Here is an 18,022-nt window from a genome sequence, read left to right on the forward strand (position 1 = left end):
TTAAAGATTTTCCACTTTTGTAATACAGTATAGTAACTTATTTAAACTTTTATAATGCAGTAGAGTAATTTGTTGGATAAATTTTTTCCTATTCTAAGAATTTCACATTTAAAATGAAGTTAGATTTTCCCCAAAGATATTTACATTTTAGAAAATTATCTAAATATAAGTATCAAGACACCCAAATATACAGACCATATTTTGAAATACCTCATAGAAAGTTGGTAATTCACAGTTTTAAAAAATAATCCATACTTCCCTATGAAGATAAAAGAATTAGGGAGATGATAAAAATGTCAAATACAGCTAACCACCAGTACTTTCCATATCGGGTTGTGGTGGCCGATGTGGTAACGTCCCTAACTGGTGAACGCCAGATTGCGGTTCAAGTCCCACTCAAACTCTTTAGTTTCTTTGGTCCCTGCAAACTCACCATCCTTGTGAGCTAAAGATGGCGGGTTTGGGGGAGTCTATAGGTCTATCTGCTGAGTCATCAGCAGCCATTGCCTGGCACTCGTTGATCCTAGCTTGAGTGGAGAGGGGGCTTCAGTGCTGATCTTGTATATATGGCCAGTCTCTAGGCCATTGTCCTGCTCGATAGAGCAATGTCACGGTCCCTTGCCTCTGCCATTCATGAGCTGCTTTTAAAACCTTTAAGTGCTGACCTCGACTTGCCAGAATTATGACTCGGCAACTTAGCCTTATAAAACAAAATACTATAAGTTCCTTACCTTAACTCTGGCTTTATTCATTCTTCTTCCCGGTCGTCTCCTAATAGCAGTGCTTCCAGTCTTGACGGCAGCCTTTCGAGATTTCTGCTCATCCAAACTCGCATCCTTCTCCAGCACAGAATCGTTGGCACTACAATCGGCAAAAGAGTTCTCATTTCTACTGGAGTTTTCTGGATAATCACCCGACAGAGACGACACGGTCACAAAACTGTCAGAATTCACGCTAGTGTCTCCCTCTGCATTATCACAAACTTGGTCCACTTTTTCGGGAGACATGTCCATCAACACTCGATTGGAGGAATTGCTGTCGCTGCGTTCTAAGGAAGAATAAAAACCAAAAGGCACTGTGTTCCTCCCGTATTCGGCACTCCCAGGAGTCACTGGTGTGCTAGGAGACTGGGGTGTAGACCATCCGTTCACAGGGAGATCCTGAGGAAAAAAAAATTAATCATTCAATGGCAGAGCAATGTAAGATTATTAACTTAATCCTCTACGAGTATTTGTGAATATTTGTGAATATTTCTGAATTAAGGAAAAAACAGCTTTTTGGGGTATGATTTTGTATATAAATGCCAAATTTGGTTGTTTTGTGTTTTTGATAACTACTAGCGTTTGTTTTATTATCTGTACATGTTCACAAAATAATGTCTTGTATACGTTAAAAACCTGTTATTCTTACCTTTGTGTATATAATGTATTGTATTGCCAAGTGTAGTATTTTGCCTTTATTTGGACCAGAAGTAAATAATTATTGTAAATATGAGCTGTATATGTTGTGGTCAATAAAATATCTATCTATCTATCTATCTATCTATAGTTAAAAGATGACTTCTAAAACAATAAAAAAAAATACATAGCACAATAATACAGACACTTCTGGATACTTTGGATATTTCCACATTATTTGATCTCCGTTGTAACCCGAGGATCATCTGGTATCTATACTGTACTTCGAAATATGGACATGTCATATTTAGAGACAATAGGTATCCACCACTTTCAACTTGTAATGTATTTGAGAGTACCGCAATTTAAAAGCCTAAAATTATATTCTCAGTCCTTCGTTAGAAATAGATTTAAAGTTTTTGATGATGAATGAGATTCTGATCACCATGACTTCCATAGATTATCATTATTACTATCAATGCTTGCTAAGCTACAACCCTAGTTGAAAAAGCAAGATACTATAAGCCCAAGGGCTCCAACAGGAAAGTAGCCAAGTGAGGAAAGGAAATAAGGAAATAAATAAGCTACAAGAGACGTAATGAACAATTAGAATAAAATATTTCAAGAACAGTAACAACATTAAAATAAATCTGATGGCTATGTTGCTTTATAAAACAAAAAAAATATTGATAGATCAGCAGCCCAAGTTGTAAGAAGCGGTTTTAGGATTTTATTTACAACTAAATTTACACAATATATGAACTCTCCAGTTCAAGTGTGTATCAAACATCATACCTAAGACTTGCTAATGGGTATCTATCCCCTTTTGCTATGGATTGATTTCATAGTTTTTTTTTATCTGACATTTCATAGAACATGAAAAATGTATGAGACAAATTTGGATACAAGGAGAAGATTAATGATTCTTTTTTTAAGTGGGCAAAAAGATACAACTCGATAAAAAAACCTCTTTGCCGGTTATTAATATTAACTCTTTTACCCCCAAGCTATTTGGAACTTTCCAACCCTTAACGCCCAAGCGTTTTTTTTTTAAGCACATTTTGCAATATATTTTTTTTAAATTGCTCTAACAGCCTTAATTTTCATCATAGACAGGTTAGGTTGGTTTCATTCTTTTGGAAAATGCCTGAAGTTTCTCATAAAGTTATCAAAAAATATGATGAGTTTTGTGAAACGTACCAGTACATCCTTTCGGGGTTAAAGGGTTAAGAACATTTAAATTATTCAAGAAATGTGTATGCTATGGACGTACATCCCATATGATATGCAACATAGCGATGGACATTTAAGCAAAGATTGTCTAAACTTACAGACTCATTTTAGTTCTTGACAGTTTGCAAACAGAAATTAAACTATTAAATAAATTAGACCCCTCTATTATAGTACATACATACATATAACAAGGCACTTCCCCCAATTTTGGGGGGTAGCCGACATCATCAAATGAAACAAAACAAAAAGGGGACCTCTACTCCCTACGTTCCTCCCAGCCTGTATATAATCCTGCGAGATGTCAACTCTATTATAGTATAGTACAGAAAGCCCTTAACTTACAAACTTAATTGGTACCAAGAAGCTGTTTGTAAGTCCAAATTTGTTAAATTTTGGCCTATAGTAGGCCTAACCTGAATTCCAAGCCTATGATTTCCAGCTACCAATGTCAACAAATATGTTATTTTCCTTAGTAAAATAAATTTTTGAATATACTTACCCGATGATCATATAGCTGTCAGCTCTGCTGCTCGACAGAAAAAAACCTACGGGCGGAATACGCCAGCGATCGCTATACAGGTGGGGGTGTACATCAACAGCGCCATCTGTCAAGTAGGTACTCAAGTACTCGATGTCAACATCGAACCAATTTTCTCCTCTGTCCACTGGGTCTCTATTGGGGAGGAAGGGTGGGTCCTTTAATTTATGATCATCGGGTAAGTATATTCAAAAATTTATTTTACTAAGGAAAATAACATTTTTCAATATTAAACTTACCCGATGATCATATAGCTGATTCACACCCAGGGGGGTGGGTAGAGACCAGCATTACATGTTGACATTATTATGAGCTAAGTATTCCGTATTTCATTTTAGCAGTTATTCAATATAACAAGCATAAAATAAATAAGTACCTGGTAAGGAAGACGACTTGAACAATTACTCTGCCTTTTTAAGTACGTCTTCCTTACTGAGCCTCGCGATCCTCATAGGATGCTGAGCGACTCCTAGGAGCTGAAGTATGAAGGGTTGCAACCCATACTAAAGGTCCTCATCAAAACCTCTAATCTAGGCGCTTCTCAAGAAATGATTTTGACCACCCGCCAAATCAAGTAGGATGCGAAAGGCTTCTTAGCCTTCCGGACAACCCAAAACTATTTCAAGAGAAAGATTAAAAAGGTTCTGGAATTAGGGAATTGTAGTGGTGGAGCCCCCACCACTACTGCACTCGTTGCTACGAATGGTCCCAGAGTGTAGCAGTTCTCGTAAAGAGACTGGACATTCTTAAGATAAAAGACGCGAACACTGATTTGCTTTTCCAATAGGTTGCGTCGAATATACTTTGCAGAGATCTATTTTGTTTAAAGGCCACGGAAGTTGTGACAGCTCTAACTTCGTGTGTCCTTACCTTCAGCCAAGCTTGGTCTTCCTCATTCAGAAGGGAATGAGCTTCTCGTATTAACAGTCTGATAAAATAGGATAAAGAATTCTCTGACATAGGCAAAGATGGATTCTTAACTGAACACCATAAAGCTTCAGACGGGCCTCGTAAAGGTTTTTTAAAAAAGAACTTAAGAGCTCTTACAGGACATAATAATCTTTCAAGTTCATTTCCAACTATACGATAAGCTTGGAATATCGAACGATATTGGTCAAGGCCGAGAAGGCAGCTCGTGTTTGGCTAGAAAACCAAGTTGTAGAACATGTAGCCGTTTCGGATGAGAATCCGATGTTCTTGCTGAAGGCATGAATCTCACTGACTCTTTTAGCTGTGGTTAAGCATATCAGGAAAAGAGTCTTAAAGGTGAGATCTTTCAGGGAGGCTGATTGAAGTGGTTCGAACCTGTCTGACATAAGGAATCTTAGAACCACGTCTAAATTCCAACCAGGTGTAACCAAACGACGCTCCTTCGTGGTCTCAAAAGACTTAAGGAGGTCCTGTAGATCTTTATTGTTGGAAAGATCTAAGCCTCTGTGACGGAAGACTGATGCCAACATGCTTCTGTAACCCTTGATAGTGGGAGCTGAAAGAGATCGTTCTTTCCTCAGATATAAGAGGAAGTCAGCTATTTGAGTTACAGAGGTACTGGTCGAGGATACGGATACTGACTTGCATCAGTTTCAGAAGATTTCCCACTTCGATTGGTAGACTCTAAGGGTGGATGTTCTCCTTGCTCTAGCAATCGCTCTGGTTGCCTCCTTCGAAAAACCTCTAGTTCTCGAGTGTCTTTCGATATTCTGAAGGCAGTCAGACGAAGAGCGTGGAGGCCTTGGAGTACCTTCTTTACGCGTGGCAGACGTAGCAGGTCCACCCTTAGGGGAAGTGTTCTGGGAACGTCTACTAGCCATCGAAGTACCTCGGTAAGTTTCTCTCGCGGGCCAGAGGGAAGCAACTAGCGTCAACTTTGTCCCTTCGTGAGAGGCGAACTTCTGCAGTACCTTGTTGACAATCTAGAACGGAGGGAATGCAAATAGATCTAGATGAGACCAATCTAGTAGAAAGGCATCTATATGAACTACTGCTGGGTCCGGGATAGGTGAGCAAAGTATTGGGAGCCTCTTGGTCATCGAGGTTGCGAAGAGATCTATGGTTGGCAGGCCCCAGGTGGCCCAAAGTCTCTTGCATACATCCTTGTGGAGGGTCCAATATGTTGGAATCATTTGTCCCTTACTACTGAGACAATCTGCTATGACATTCAAGTTGCCTTGGATGAACCTCGTTACTAGTGAAAAGTCTAGACCTGTTGAACAGGAGAGGAGGTCACTTGCGAACTCGTACCATGTCAGAGAGTAGGTCCCTCCTTGCTTGGAGATGTACGTCAAAGCAGGGAGTTGACCGCGTTCACCTCCACCACTTTGCCTTGAAGGAGAGACCTGAAGCTTTTCCAGGTCAGACGTACTGCCAGAAGCTTCTTGCAGTTGAAATGCATTGTCCTTTGACTCGAGTTCCATAATCCCGAGCATTCCCTACCGCCTAATGTCGCACCCCAGCCTACGTCCGATGCGTCCGAGAAGAGAACGTGGTTGGGAGTCTGAACAGTCAGGGGAAGACCCTTTCAAAGGTTGATAAAGTCCTTTCACCAAGTCAGACCAGACTTTATCTTTCCGGAAACCGGGATCGAGACCGCTTCTAGCGTCTTGTACTTTTCCAGTGAAAAGCTAGATGATACAGAAGAGGACGGAGGTGTAGTCTTCCAAGTGACACAAATTGAACCACGGATGACAGTGTCCCAACCAGACTCATCCACAGCCTGACAGGGCAGTGTTCCTTCTTCAGCATCTTCTGGATGGATAGCAGGGCTGGGGGTTGATCGTCTTGTTCAGCAATGTCCTCATCAGAGGGTTCCTCATCCGAAACTGATGAGGAAACGGCAACGGAGTGGGCAACGTCTGACTCGCTGAATCCGGTCGCACTGGCGGATGCGTGACGGAGCCGGACACAAGATCATGGTACTGCTGCACAGTCTGTGAACTGTCAACCATGGGGACGCGAGGAAGTACAGCGTCAACCCGAAACTGTCTAGACTGTCTGGGTTGTGCAGTCAACCCCCTACCGGGTTGCTGAGGTTGCCGCACTGCGTCACAACAAGTCACCTCTGCTGGTTGTTGAACGTCTTCCTAGTGACACACTGAACGTCCACAACCACCTCCGAGAGTCGCTTAACGTCAACGTGCGACTGGCAACCCACACTGGGTCGCACCGGTGGAGGAACCATCTCAACTGGCGGACGTGAGTAGGATACCTCAGCGTCAACAGGGCGTACAACCAACCGGTAGGAAGGTTGTTGGCTAGAAGGTTCTTCTCCGTAAAAAAATCCTCTATCAAGGACACAAGCTTGGACTGCATGTCTTGCAACAAAGCCCATTAGGGTCTATGGGAGCAGGTGTGGCAACAGACGGGGTTAGCGACTGAAGCGGAACCATTTACCATCCCTGGAAGCCTTGTTATGCTTTAATTAAAGTCCATAGGAGGCTAAGCAGCTTAAGGCTCCTCTCCAAATGACAGAGTCCTCAAAGGAATATCAGAAGGAGGGAGAACAGCACTTTCTCATCTACAGGAACCATGTCCGAGAAAAGCTAGGTTATCTCAGTGAGGGTCTCACTGGTGCATAAGCAGCAGACCAGAAGGCAACGTTATGTAACTACTTGACAGTCTGTGAACTGTCAAAAACTGAACTGTCAACCACAACAGGCGCGTGAGGACATACAGCACTGGTGCATTAGTAGCAGACCAGAAGGCAACGTCATGTAACTGCTTGACAGTCTGTGAGCTGGCAACAACCAAAGCTGTGTGGGGAACCCTCAACTCCTGACTGACTAGTCTGCTGCGGGCGAGTGGCGGTAACCACAATGGGTTGCGGAGGCTGACACACCGTGTCAAAACACGGCAGCTTGTGGTAGCTCACGCACGGCAACGGAGTGCTCCGTGTGTCTGTGGGAGTCAGCATGCGTCTGGCAGGGTCGACTGCGCATGGGTGGAGGAGCTCTCACAACAAGAGTGTGGGAGCAGGCAGCCATGCTGGGCGCACAACCGTGGCAGGTTGTAGGCAAACGGGTGCATCGTCAACCTTCTCCGCAGTCGGAGTGTGGGAGCAGGCAACAACCTAAGCGGAGTGGAGGTGCGTGGTGGGGACTGCCGTGGGTTGCGGAAACTAACGCATCGCGTCAAAACACGGCAGCTTGACTCCACCTTCCCACTGCTGATGCGGTAGCTCACGCATGTTAACGGAGGGAGCCGCACGTCGGCTAACGTTAACATGCGTCTGGCAGGGTCGATTGCGCATCGGAGGTGGAGCTCTCCGCAGCCGGAGTGTGGGAGCAGGCAGCCTCAGCGTGAGCTGGGCGCACAACCGTGGCAGGTTGTAGGCTAACGAGAGCAGTGTAAACCTTCTCCGCACCAAACTTCTGCATAACCGCAGCTAACTGAGTCTGCATAGACTGCAGTAAAGACCACTTAGGGTCTACAAAAAACGGCAACAAACGGAGCTACTGTCCGTTGTGACTGAGGATCTAAAACAGCTGGTGCGGCAACAGACGGAGTTACTGCCTGTTGCGGTACCACCTTGCCTCTCTTGGGAGGTGTGCAGTCGTCGGATGACTGCAGCGAGTCCGAACTGACCCAGTGGCTACACCTAGGCCGTTGGACTTGCGCGGAAGGGACCGACTTGCACTTAAAAGCTGCAAGATTTGGTCCATGGTTTCTACGAGAAACCTCTTCCGCAGACGAGGAAAAAATGGGCTCTCTCGTCTTTGTGTGGGTGGGGCGATCTCACGTCGGCAACGTGTGTAGATACGCCCGAAACCACGGAGGGAAAAACGTCTGTTCGTCGATCAAGGCCTGTGGAACCCATAAGTCATTCGACATTACTTCTCCCCTGGGCTTGGGAGCTTGTAAGAGGTCCCGGACTAGGTGAACAACTGGCACGAACAGACGAACCCTCGGACGCAACACTGTAACACTTTACGCATATCACTTTATCACTTTTGATTTTCAGTTTGCACTTATTTCACTGAAATCGAAACTTTAACTGATTTCTACCTGAAACACGCAATCCTATCCTTCATTAAAAGGTAGTAATTGCGAAAACAGTTTACAATGCAACAGAAAAACATAAATAAAGATAAAGAATTCAGTGGCTGGAAAAGAGACTAAACACTAGATCAAATAAACTACGTTTACAATCTCTCACCGCAAAAAGCCTGGGAACAAGAATAAAACTCTAGAAACGTTTTACCTTCTTCCCCTACAGCGACTAGGGAGAAGAGTAAAAAACGAATTCAGTGGCTGGAAAAGAGACTAAACACTAGATCAAATAAACTACGTTTACAATCTCTCACCGCATAAAGCCTGGGAACAAGAATAAAACTCTAGAAACGTTTTACCTTCTTCCCCTACAGCGACTAGGGAGAAGAGTAAAAAACGAGAACAACGTTACCCGCTTGAACGAAACGTTTATTCTCCTCTCTCTCCCTCCATCTCTATCTCTCTCTCTCTTCTCTCTTGACTTAGCACCTGAGAGAAGAGCCCAATTATATATCGTTAAAACATGTTATTTGCTAAAAGGAAAAAACTGAAAGGTTTCCCAAATAAAAAGTTCCTTTATTTAGAATTTAAACCATTTAAGTTTAGAAAGAATGAACGAAACGCTAGAATCGGTTTACTCTTACTGCAACGTGAAACCGTGATACACTCTCTCTCTATCGTAACGATAGAGCGCATGTTGAACGTTCTGAACGTCAACAACTGCGGAGACTAAAAAACTAAACGTTAGTTCATCTTTGAAAACAGTACGAGACTATCAAAGAAATTCTTTCATAAAACATTAAAAATAGTATAAAATTCTTAAAAGGTTAAATACGATATGACGGGCTCAATGTTAATTAACTTCGGTTCCAAGTAAGGACTGCCTACTACTAGGAAAGGTCGCATATAAACAAACATAAAAATTAATTTTTTATAAGTTTATAATAAATGGAAAGTTAATCGAAGAGGCCTATAAAGGCGGAGAGATATAAAATAAATAGATCTATAACTTGTTAAGCAAAATTACCAAAAACCTAAACACACTTCCGTCTAAGGGAAGGGTCGGCCATTTAAAAGTGAAAGAGAGTCCATACTCTCTTCGTCACCATAATTAAATCTATCCAAAACGAGTTCAAGTTTTGAAATGAAGATAGAACCCCTGCATAGCGAAAGCTCAAAACTGGAATAGTGTACTTCACCAAATCGTTGTGAAAACAAATCCAGTTAGGGACGGCGTATTTAGTAGGTCTTGCCATTGGCACGACAGAGAGAAAATTGGTTCGATGTTGACATCGAGTACTTGAGTACCTACTTGACAGATGGCGCTGTTGATGTACACCCCCACCTGTATAGCGATCGCTGGCGTATTCCGCCCGTAGGTTTTTTCTGTCGAGCAGCAGAGCTGACAGCTATATAATCATCGGGTAAGTTTAATATTGAAAAAGTCAGGTTTCATATGGAATAGATATCCGGTTATCATAAATGTTCTGCTTACTGTATTAACCCTTTTACTCCTAAGGCTATTTGGAAATTTCCAACCCTTAACCCCCAGGGGGTTATTTTTTTTCCCAGCACATTTTGCAGTATATATTTTTTTAATAACCTTAATTTTTGTCATAGAGAGGTCAGGTTGGTCTCATTCTCTTGAAAAATGGCTGAATTTTCTCAAAAAATTATCAAAAATATGAAAAAAAAATTTTTATAGCATTTTTTTGCAAGGACGTACCGGTACGTCCATGGGGGTAAAGGGATGGCTTTTGTGAAACGTACCAGTAGGTCCTTTGGGGGTAAAAGGGTTAAATGATATAATATTGCTTTATTGCAGTATTTTTTATCTTATCTTTGTTACTTTTAGTTGGATTTGTGTTTATCTCCGAATGTTTGTAAGTTAACGACCTTCTATATTAATCCTTTTACCCCCAAAGGACGTACTGGTAGGTTTCACAAAACTCGTCCCTTGACCCCCATGGACGTACGGGCACGTCCTTGCAAAAAACTGCTATTTACATTTTTTTTGCATATTTTTGATAATTTTTTGAGAATCTTCAGCCATTTTCCAAGAGAATGAGACCAACCTGACCTCTCTATGACGAAAATTAAGGCTGTTAGAGCAATTTAAAAAAAATATATTGCAAAATGAGCTTGAAAAAAAAATAACCCCTGTGGGTTAAGGGTTGGAAAGTTCCAAATAGCCAGGGGGTAAAAGGGTTAACCATTTGGTAATGTTCTAATACTGTGGACTTACCTCATCATCACTGTTATCCGAATAAAAATCAGCGGAGTTGACCGTCGACCTCCTGCGGATAGCAATGGTTCTCTGGTCGTCTTCTTCCTTCAGGTGTATCACATTTCGTACGCCCCAGTAAATTCTCAAAACGCCTTCCAATATCATTCGTCCATTAGCCTGTTTTATAAGACAACCGCATTAATCACAACATTCATCTTTAATGAGTAAATCATTACCAAAGTTTCAAGTGTTACATACCAATAATTAACTAAAAGAAAATGAAATTGCACAAATAAAGTTTAGATAGCCCATCATTAATGTACACTTTCCAAGCATACCACAAGCACTTGTGCAAGAAATATATAAAACACACTATGTGGATCGAAGCACCGCTAAATAAAGCGTGTAATTCTAAAGCATAGATTAAAAAACTCACCTCTGGGGCACACCCAAAGCCCTATTTAGCCCGTGTGAGTGAACTGAAAAGTGAAGTTCACTGATAATTCTTAGATAGATATTTTCATCGAATTGCTACCACAACCTTGGAACAAAGATTAACAAAAGAAAATAGGAAAATTAAGCATCTTTAAAAACCAATTTTCCATTTTAAGAGGGTAAGATATTAACTCTGAGCTCCAACTCCTCACCAAGTGATTTGATATTTAAACCACAGGTATTTTGGACATTTTGCTAAACTCATCTTAGCACAAACATTATACAGGATAAGACTTTACAACATTGATCATCGCAAACTCGAATAAATCTCCTTTCCAGTGATATAAATTTGCTTTCCATTAATATCTAACGTTACAGATTTTGTAAAAATTTAATCATATGTAATTAAGAGAAAAAACTGACCATTACTGGGCATAAATTAAATCATATGGCACTGAACAGAGTAGAAATAGTAAATGTAAATTACGTCCAATAGATTTAGAGGGTTAAACCAAGTAAAATAAAAAGCCACACATCACATTAATATCCGAAATTGGATCCAGACCTATATTTCACATCTAAACTCTTACAGGCCAGACCAAAAAAAATATTGAATTTTAATAAAATTATCTCTATGCGCTATATTAGGGATAACACAGCTCAATTCTTAAAAAAACAATCGTTAAGCATCTTGGATTGGATTTACCCACTTTGGTTTTCGTTGCAGATGTGTTCGGATCTATCACTTGCGAATTCTCTGTCAGATTGGTTTGTGATAATTTAGATGGAAATTTAGATGTAGTAAAGATATTGCAGTACCTGAAAAAGTCCCTCTCTTGAGCTTTAGGAAGGCCTGTTCTTCAAAGTTCTTACCACCAAACATTTGTCCATTAGCTTTGCCTTCCGATAAATGCATTAATGAACTGTAAGCTCTTTTCCTAGAATGTGGGCTTTGCTGTTGATAATATAGCAGTCTCTCATTTGCCTTTGTTTTAAGGCAAGGATTTAAAGATGGAATTGTTATTCTTTTCCATGTTCTTGTTTTAAGGCAAAGAATTATTTAAAGATAGAATTCTTATTTTTTTCAAATTCTTGTTTTATGGCAAAGAATTATTTCAAGATAAAATTCTTATTCTTTTCCATTTTCTTATTTTAAGGCAAAGAATTATGTAAAGATAGAATTTTTTTTTGTTTCCATATTCTTGTTTTAAGGCAAAGAATTATTTCAAGATAAAATTCTTATTCTTTTCCTTTTTCTTATAAGGCAAAGAATTATTTAAAGATAGAAATCTTATTCTTGTTTTAAGGCAAAGAATTATTTAATGATAGAATTCTTGTTCTTTTCCATATTCTTGTTTCAAGGCAAAGAATTATTCAAAGACAGAATTCTTATTCTTTTCCATATTTCCTCATTAGGAAGTATTATAGCTTCCATTGTCAAACTAGTGGGGCTAAGGTTTATTTAGGCACGGCAGTAGAAAAAAATCTATTGAATAGATTATATGGGGTTAGTATGCCCAGGACCTCTTCTTTCCACGAATGCAAAGACCTTCCTCATCAAGGCATTAGTGACTGAAGCTAATACCTAAAAGTATTCAGGTCGGGTGAAGGACTTAATAGTTAACCCTTTTACCCCCAAAAGGACGTACTGGTACGTTTCACAAAAGCCATCCCTTTACCCCCATGGACGTACCGGTACGTCCTTGCAAAAAAATGCTATAAAAATTATTTTTTTCATATTTTTGATAATTTTTTTTAGAAAATTCAGGCATTTTCCAAGAGAATGAGACCAACCTGACCTCTCTATGACAAAAATTAAGGCTGTTAGAGCAATTCAAAAAAAATATACTGCAAAATGTGCTGGGAAAAAAATAACCCCCTGGGGGTTGAGGCTTGGAAATTTCCAAATAGCCTGGGGGTAAAAGGGTTAATTTTGGTAGAGGTCTTTCTTTGGAGAGGGTTTTGGCCACAGCTCGGTGGCTTACCCTATCAGTTTTTGGCCATGCACTATTTCAGGGAATAATGGCTTTCTTATAAGGATGGCCATTGCATTTTTAATCTTTCACATTCCTGAATCATCGTATGGCAAAAAGACAAGGAGTTCACTCGTTATTCAATCATGACTCGTTGGATACTGAATATTAAATGCGATCCTTATCACATTCCTTTCTGTAGAGAGTTGATCAATTGGTAAGGGACCTCTGGTAGTGTTTCTAACATGCCCCAGTTACTATACTGACACTCTTTTAGAGTGAGCGAGCTGGGTTTATTCCTGGCATTCCATGCAACTTTTTCTCTGGTATTTTTAGCAGTATTTATACCTTAGAAATGGTGCTTTAAGGAGCATTTCACGGAGCGACACAGGTCGAGCCCAGAAAGTACCTTTATTTTAAAAAATGACATGCATTGACGGAGACTAGGGGAATTCTCCGTTTCTGTGGAGAGTTGATCGAGTTGATCATAAGAAGTACCTTGCTTTAAAAGAAAGGACACGTATTGTCGGAGACTAGGCCATTGTACTGTTTGAGGTTTGATTGTGTGTTTCGTTAACCTCCTTCCCTCAACTTCCGCCTTCAGGGTGTGGGAATCAGCTAGATGAACCTCAGGTGAGCTTTTATTGAAATAAATATTCTAATAACAAAATTTATTATTTCAATACTAACATGAATTTCATATAACTTTGCGCCACCCACTTCTGGCAAAAGATTTCAGAATTTACACTTCTATGTTTTAGGCAGCAACTGACATTGTATTACCAGAGATGGTCCCAAATGTTTTACCCCTTGAGTGGTGAAAGAAGAGCTATCATGCAAATTATTCTGGTACAGTCGGCTTCATTAATTCTGGTACACTTCACTGGATGCTAAGGAGACGTCTGACAGGTGTACATTGTATCGTAAGAGAAACTGTTGGCAATTCTTGCAGTAAAACAAAGTTCATTAGCTTGTAAACATGAGATTAAAAGCCCTTAATTAATTTTACGAAGTGTTGAATAGCGAATTATTTGCCTGCTACAATGTAAAGCTGTAAGACATCTTAGCATCCAGTAAAGTGTACCGGAGTTAATGAAGGCAACTGTACTACTTATTAAATTAATTTTAAGCATATTTATAAAAAAAAAAAAAATAGCTACAATTCTAAATAGTTTATGGGTAACGCTTCTCTGCATTGACCAGTTTTTTGTCATCTGAAAATTCAACAATTTAGTTCCTTAACTATCTTTGGATGTGTCTGTAAACATCAGGCCCCCCCTGCAGGAGGAACAAGAGCTAATATGAACAAAAATCAAATATCAGAGCTATCGGGCGGGAATCTGCAATGAAGCACAATGACTGAATGAAAAACCCTTGGATTAAGGTTCATCATTATCTCCTCCTACGCCTATTGACGCAAAGGGCTCCGAGAGGATTCATTGGCTAAATTCATCAAAGGATAGCCAGTTCCTTGTGATGCGCAGTGCCCATCTAATTAAGGCAAGTGACCCCTGCCGGTCAATCTGATTCCAGTCAGATTATCCGCCAGCCATCGAGAGTAAGAGACAAAGAGACATCTTGTGTCTATCACCTTAAACCCAATCCGTCACCCTGCTGCCAGTGACTTCGTCGAGATTTAGGGGTGCATTTCCTCCACACCCAAAGTTCTCGTTACTCCTCCAGGTTGCTCATTCGCTTATATAACGGTTGGCAAACATGAATTGCTAAGATATACCGGCTAGCACGGAAGGATATACCGCCTAGCACGGTATAGATTAAGGTTAACTGAAAGGAAAAAGGTGAATAAAAACATACCGGCAGTCAAGTTTTAAAAAGAATTATAAGACTGCAACAGTTCAAATCAGAAATTTACCCCTATATCTTACCTCTCTGCTTTTAAGCTCGCCCGGTTTCCCTTCATAGTATTGGTTATATGCTTTCAAGTTTGATTCTAAATGAGACCTGAAATGGAAAATAAATTACTCATTTCATCTTCCTTTGGATACAATTTTCGTCATCGAAATAATTATGCTACAGTTATAGCAATGAACATATTTACAAAATTAATATGGTATTAATGTCATTTATTTCCTCTATATCATGATGCAAGATTAAAGGCAGAAAACTTAAAATACAAAACCTCCAATGATTTCTGAGCTGTTTGGCATGAGTCTCCATTATCCTGTAGTCTTAAGACATATTTTAGCTGGTAGGATTATTTATGCTATGATTATTGTTGCTACAATACCTATATAGTTGCATCTCCTCAATAAGCATGGCTATTGAAAATAAAATAGGCATAACATAGCACCTACTCACTCAATTACTAGGGAAAACTAATATCAAGTCAGTACACAACTAGAACAGGCACTCGGTAGAGCGCATACCTTCGCCTATATGTTGTGTATCACAAGATCGGCAATTGAATTAGGCACATTTTGGCACTTATTTCATGCAAATGAGATAAAAATTGGCCACGATATGAAAAAAAAAAAAAACACGACGTTTTTTACCTTTTTGTGACCTTGGCCTTGACTTTTGATCCAATCACTCCCAAAATCTAATTAAGTTGTCCTTGGATCATGGTCAATCACCACAAAAAATTTCATGAGATTCGGTCAATCATGATATTTTAATTATAAAATAAATTTTTGAATATACTTACCCGGTGAATATATAGCTGCAACTCTGTTGCTCGACAGACAAACTGTACAGAAAAAAAACTCGCCAGCGATCGCTATACAAGTTGCGGGTGTGCCCAACAGCGCCATCTGTCGACCAGATACCAAGCTCAATGTAAACAAAGACTCAATTTTCTCCTCGTCCCACTGCGTCTCTATTGGGGAGGAAGGGAGGGTCATTTAATTTATATATTCACCGGTAAGTATATTCAAAAATTTATTTTATAATTAAAATATCATTTTTAAATATTTAACTTAGCCGGTGAATATATAGCTGATTCACACCCAGGATGGTGGGTAGAGACCAGTAATATATGTTTACATTTTATGAGCTAAGAGTTTTTTATTTCATTTTAGAAGTTATCAAAATAACAAAAACAAAATAAATAGGTACCTGGTAAGGAAGTCGACTTGAACGATTACTCTGCCTTACAAGTACGTCTTCCTTACAGAGCCTCGCGATCCTCTTAGGATGCTGATCGACCCCTAGGAGCTGGAGTATCAAGGGTTGCAACCCATACAACAGGACCTCATCAAACCCCTAATCTAGGCGCTCTCAAGAAATGACTTTGACCACCCGCCAAATCAACCAGGATGCGAAAGGCTTCTTAGCCTTCCGGACAACCCATAAAAACAACATTAAAAAACATTTCAAGAGAAAGATTAAAAGGATCTGGAATTAGGGAATTGTAGTGGTTGAGCCCTCACCCACTACTGCACTCGCTGCTACGAATGGTCCCAGTGTGTAGCAGTCCTCGTAAAGAGACTGGACATCCTTTAGATAAAAAGACGCGAACACTGACTTGCTTCTCCAATAGGTTGCGTCCATTATACTTCGCAGAGATCTATTTTGCTTAAAGGCCACGGAAGTTGCTACAGCTCTAACTTCGTGCGTCTTCACCTTAAGCAAAGCTCGGTATTCCTCACTCTGATGTGAATGAGCTTCTCGTATTAACAGTCTGATAAAGTATGATAAAGCATTCTTTGACATAGGCAAAGATGGTTTCTTAACTGAACACCATAAAGCTTCAGATTGGCCTCGTAAAGGTTTGGTACGCTTTAAATAGAACTTAAGAGCTCTCACAGGGCATAAGACTCTTTCTAGTTCATTGCCTACAATCTCCGATAAGCTGGGAATATCGAAAGATTTAGGCCAAGGCCGAGAAGGCAGCACATTTTTGGCTAGAAAACCAAGTTGTAGCGAACAGGTGGCTTTTTCTGACGAAAATCCGATGTTCTTGCTGAAGGCATGAATCTCACTGACTCTTTTAGCTGAGGCTAAGCATACCAGGAAAAGAGTCTTTAGAGTGAGATCTTTCCGGGAGGCTGATTGTAGCGGCTCAAACCTGTCTGACATGAGGAATCTTAGTACCACGTCTAAATTCCAACCAGGGGTAGCCAAACGACGCTCCTTGGTGGTCTCAAAAGACTTAAGGAGGTCTTGAAGATCTTTATTGTTGGAAAGATCTAAGCCTCTATGCCGGAAGACCGATGCCAACATGCTTCTGTAGCCCTTGATAGTGGGAGCTGAAAGGGATCGTCCTTTTCTCTGGTATAAGAGAAAATAAGCTATTTGAGCTACAGAGGTACTGGTCGAGGATACAGAAACTGACTTGCACCAGTCTCGGAAGACTTCCCACTTCGATTGGTAGACTCTAATGGTGGATGCTCTCCTTGCTCTAGCAATCGCACTGGCTGCCTCCTTCGAAAAGCCTCTAGCTCTCGAGAGTCTTTCGATAGTCTGAAGGCAGTCAGACGAAGAGCGAGGAGGCTTTGGTGTACCTTCTTTACGTGAGGCTGACGTAGAAGGTCCACCCTTAGAGTAAGACTTCTGGGAACGTCTACTAGCCATCGAAGTACCTCGGTGAACCATTCTCTCGCGGGCCAGAGGGGAGCAACTAACGTCAACCTTGTCCCTTCGTGAGAGGCGAACTTCTGCAGTACCTTGTTGACAATCTTGAACGGTGGGAATGCGTAGAGATCCAGATGTGACCAATCTAGGAGGAAGGCATCTATATGTATTGCTGCTGGGTCCGGGACTGGGGAGCAATAGATTGGAAGCCTCTTGGTCAGCGAGGTTGCAAAGAGATCTATGGTTGCATGGCCCCAAGTGGCCCAAAGTCTCTTGCACACATCCTTGTGGAGGGTCCATTCTGTTGGAATTACTTGCCCTTTCCGACTGAGACAATCTGCTATGACATTCAAGTTGCCTAGGATGAACCTCGTTACTAGGGAGATGTCTTGACCTTTTGACCAGATGAGCAGGTCCCTTGCGATCTCGTACAACGTCAGTGAGTGGGTACCTCCTTGTTTGGAGATGTACGCCAAGGCCGTGGTGTTGTCTGAGTTTACTTCCACCACTTTGCCTCGAAGGAGAGACTTGAAGCTTTTCAAGGCCAGATGTACTGCCAACAGCTCCTTGCAGTTGATATGCATGCTCCTCTGACTCGAGTTCCACAGTCCTGAGCATTCCCGACCGTCTAGTGTCGCGCCCCAGCCCACGTCCGATGCGTCCGAGAAGAGAACGTGGTTGGGAGTCTGAACAGCCAGGG

The 18,022-nt window shown here is 40.9% G+C and overlaps 1 protein-coding gene across 1 annotated transcript in view; it reads right to left on the reverse strand.

Moving 5' to 3' along the window:
- LOC137624865 (ras association domain-containing protein 4-like) overlaps nucleotides 1–18,022 on the reverse strand; it is a 57,070-nt gene that overhangs the window by 14,773 nt on the left and 24,275 nt on the right. Inside the window, exons 4-6 of the mRNA XM_068355818.1 lie at nucleotides 14,676–14,751; nucleotides 10,400–10,558; nucleotides 732–1,160 (exon numbers count right to left, since the gene is read on the reverse strand). Coding sequence (XP_068211919.1) covers nucleotides 732–1,160; nucleotides 10,400–10,558; nucleotides 14,676–14,751 — 664 coding nt within the window. The remainder of the gene's footprint in view (nucleotides 1–731; nucleotides 1,161–10,399; nucleotides 10,559–14,675; nucleotides 14,752–18,022) is intronic.

This window comes from Palaemon carinicauda, chromosome 2 (genome assembly GCF_036898095.1).
Source record: "Palaemon carinicauda isolate YSFRI2023 chromosome 2, ASM3689809v2, whole genome shotgun sequence".
In the NCBI taxonomy this organism is placed as follows: domain Eukaryota; kingdom Metazoa; phylum Arthropoda; class Malacostraca; order Decapoda; family Palaemonidae; genus Palaemon; species Palaemon carinicauda.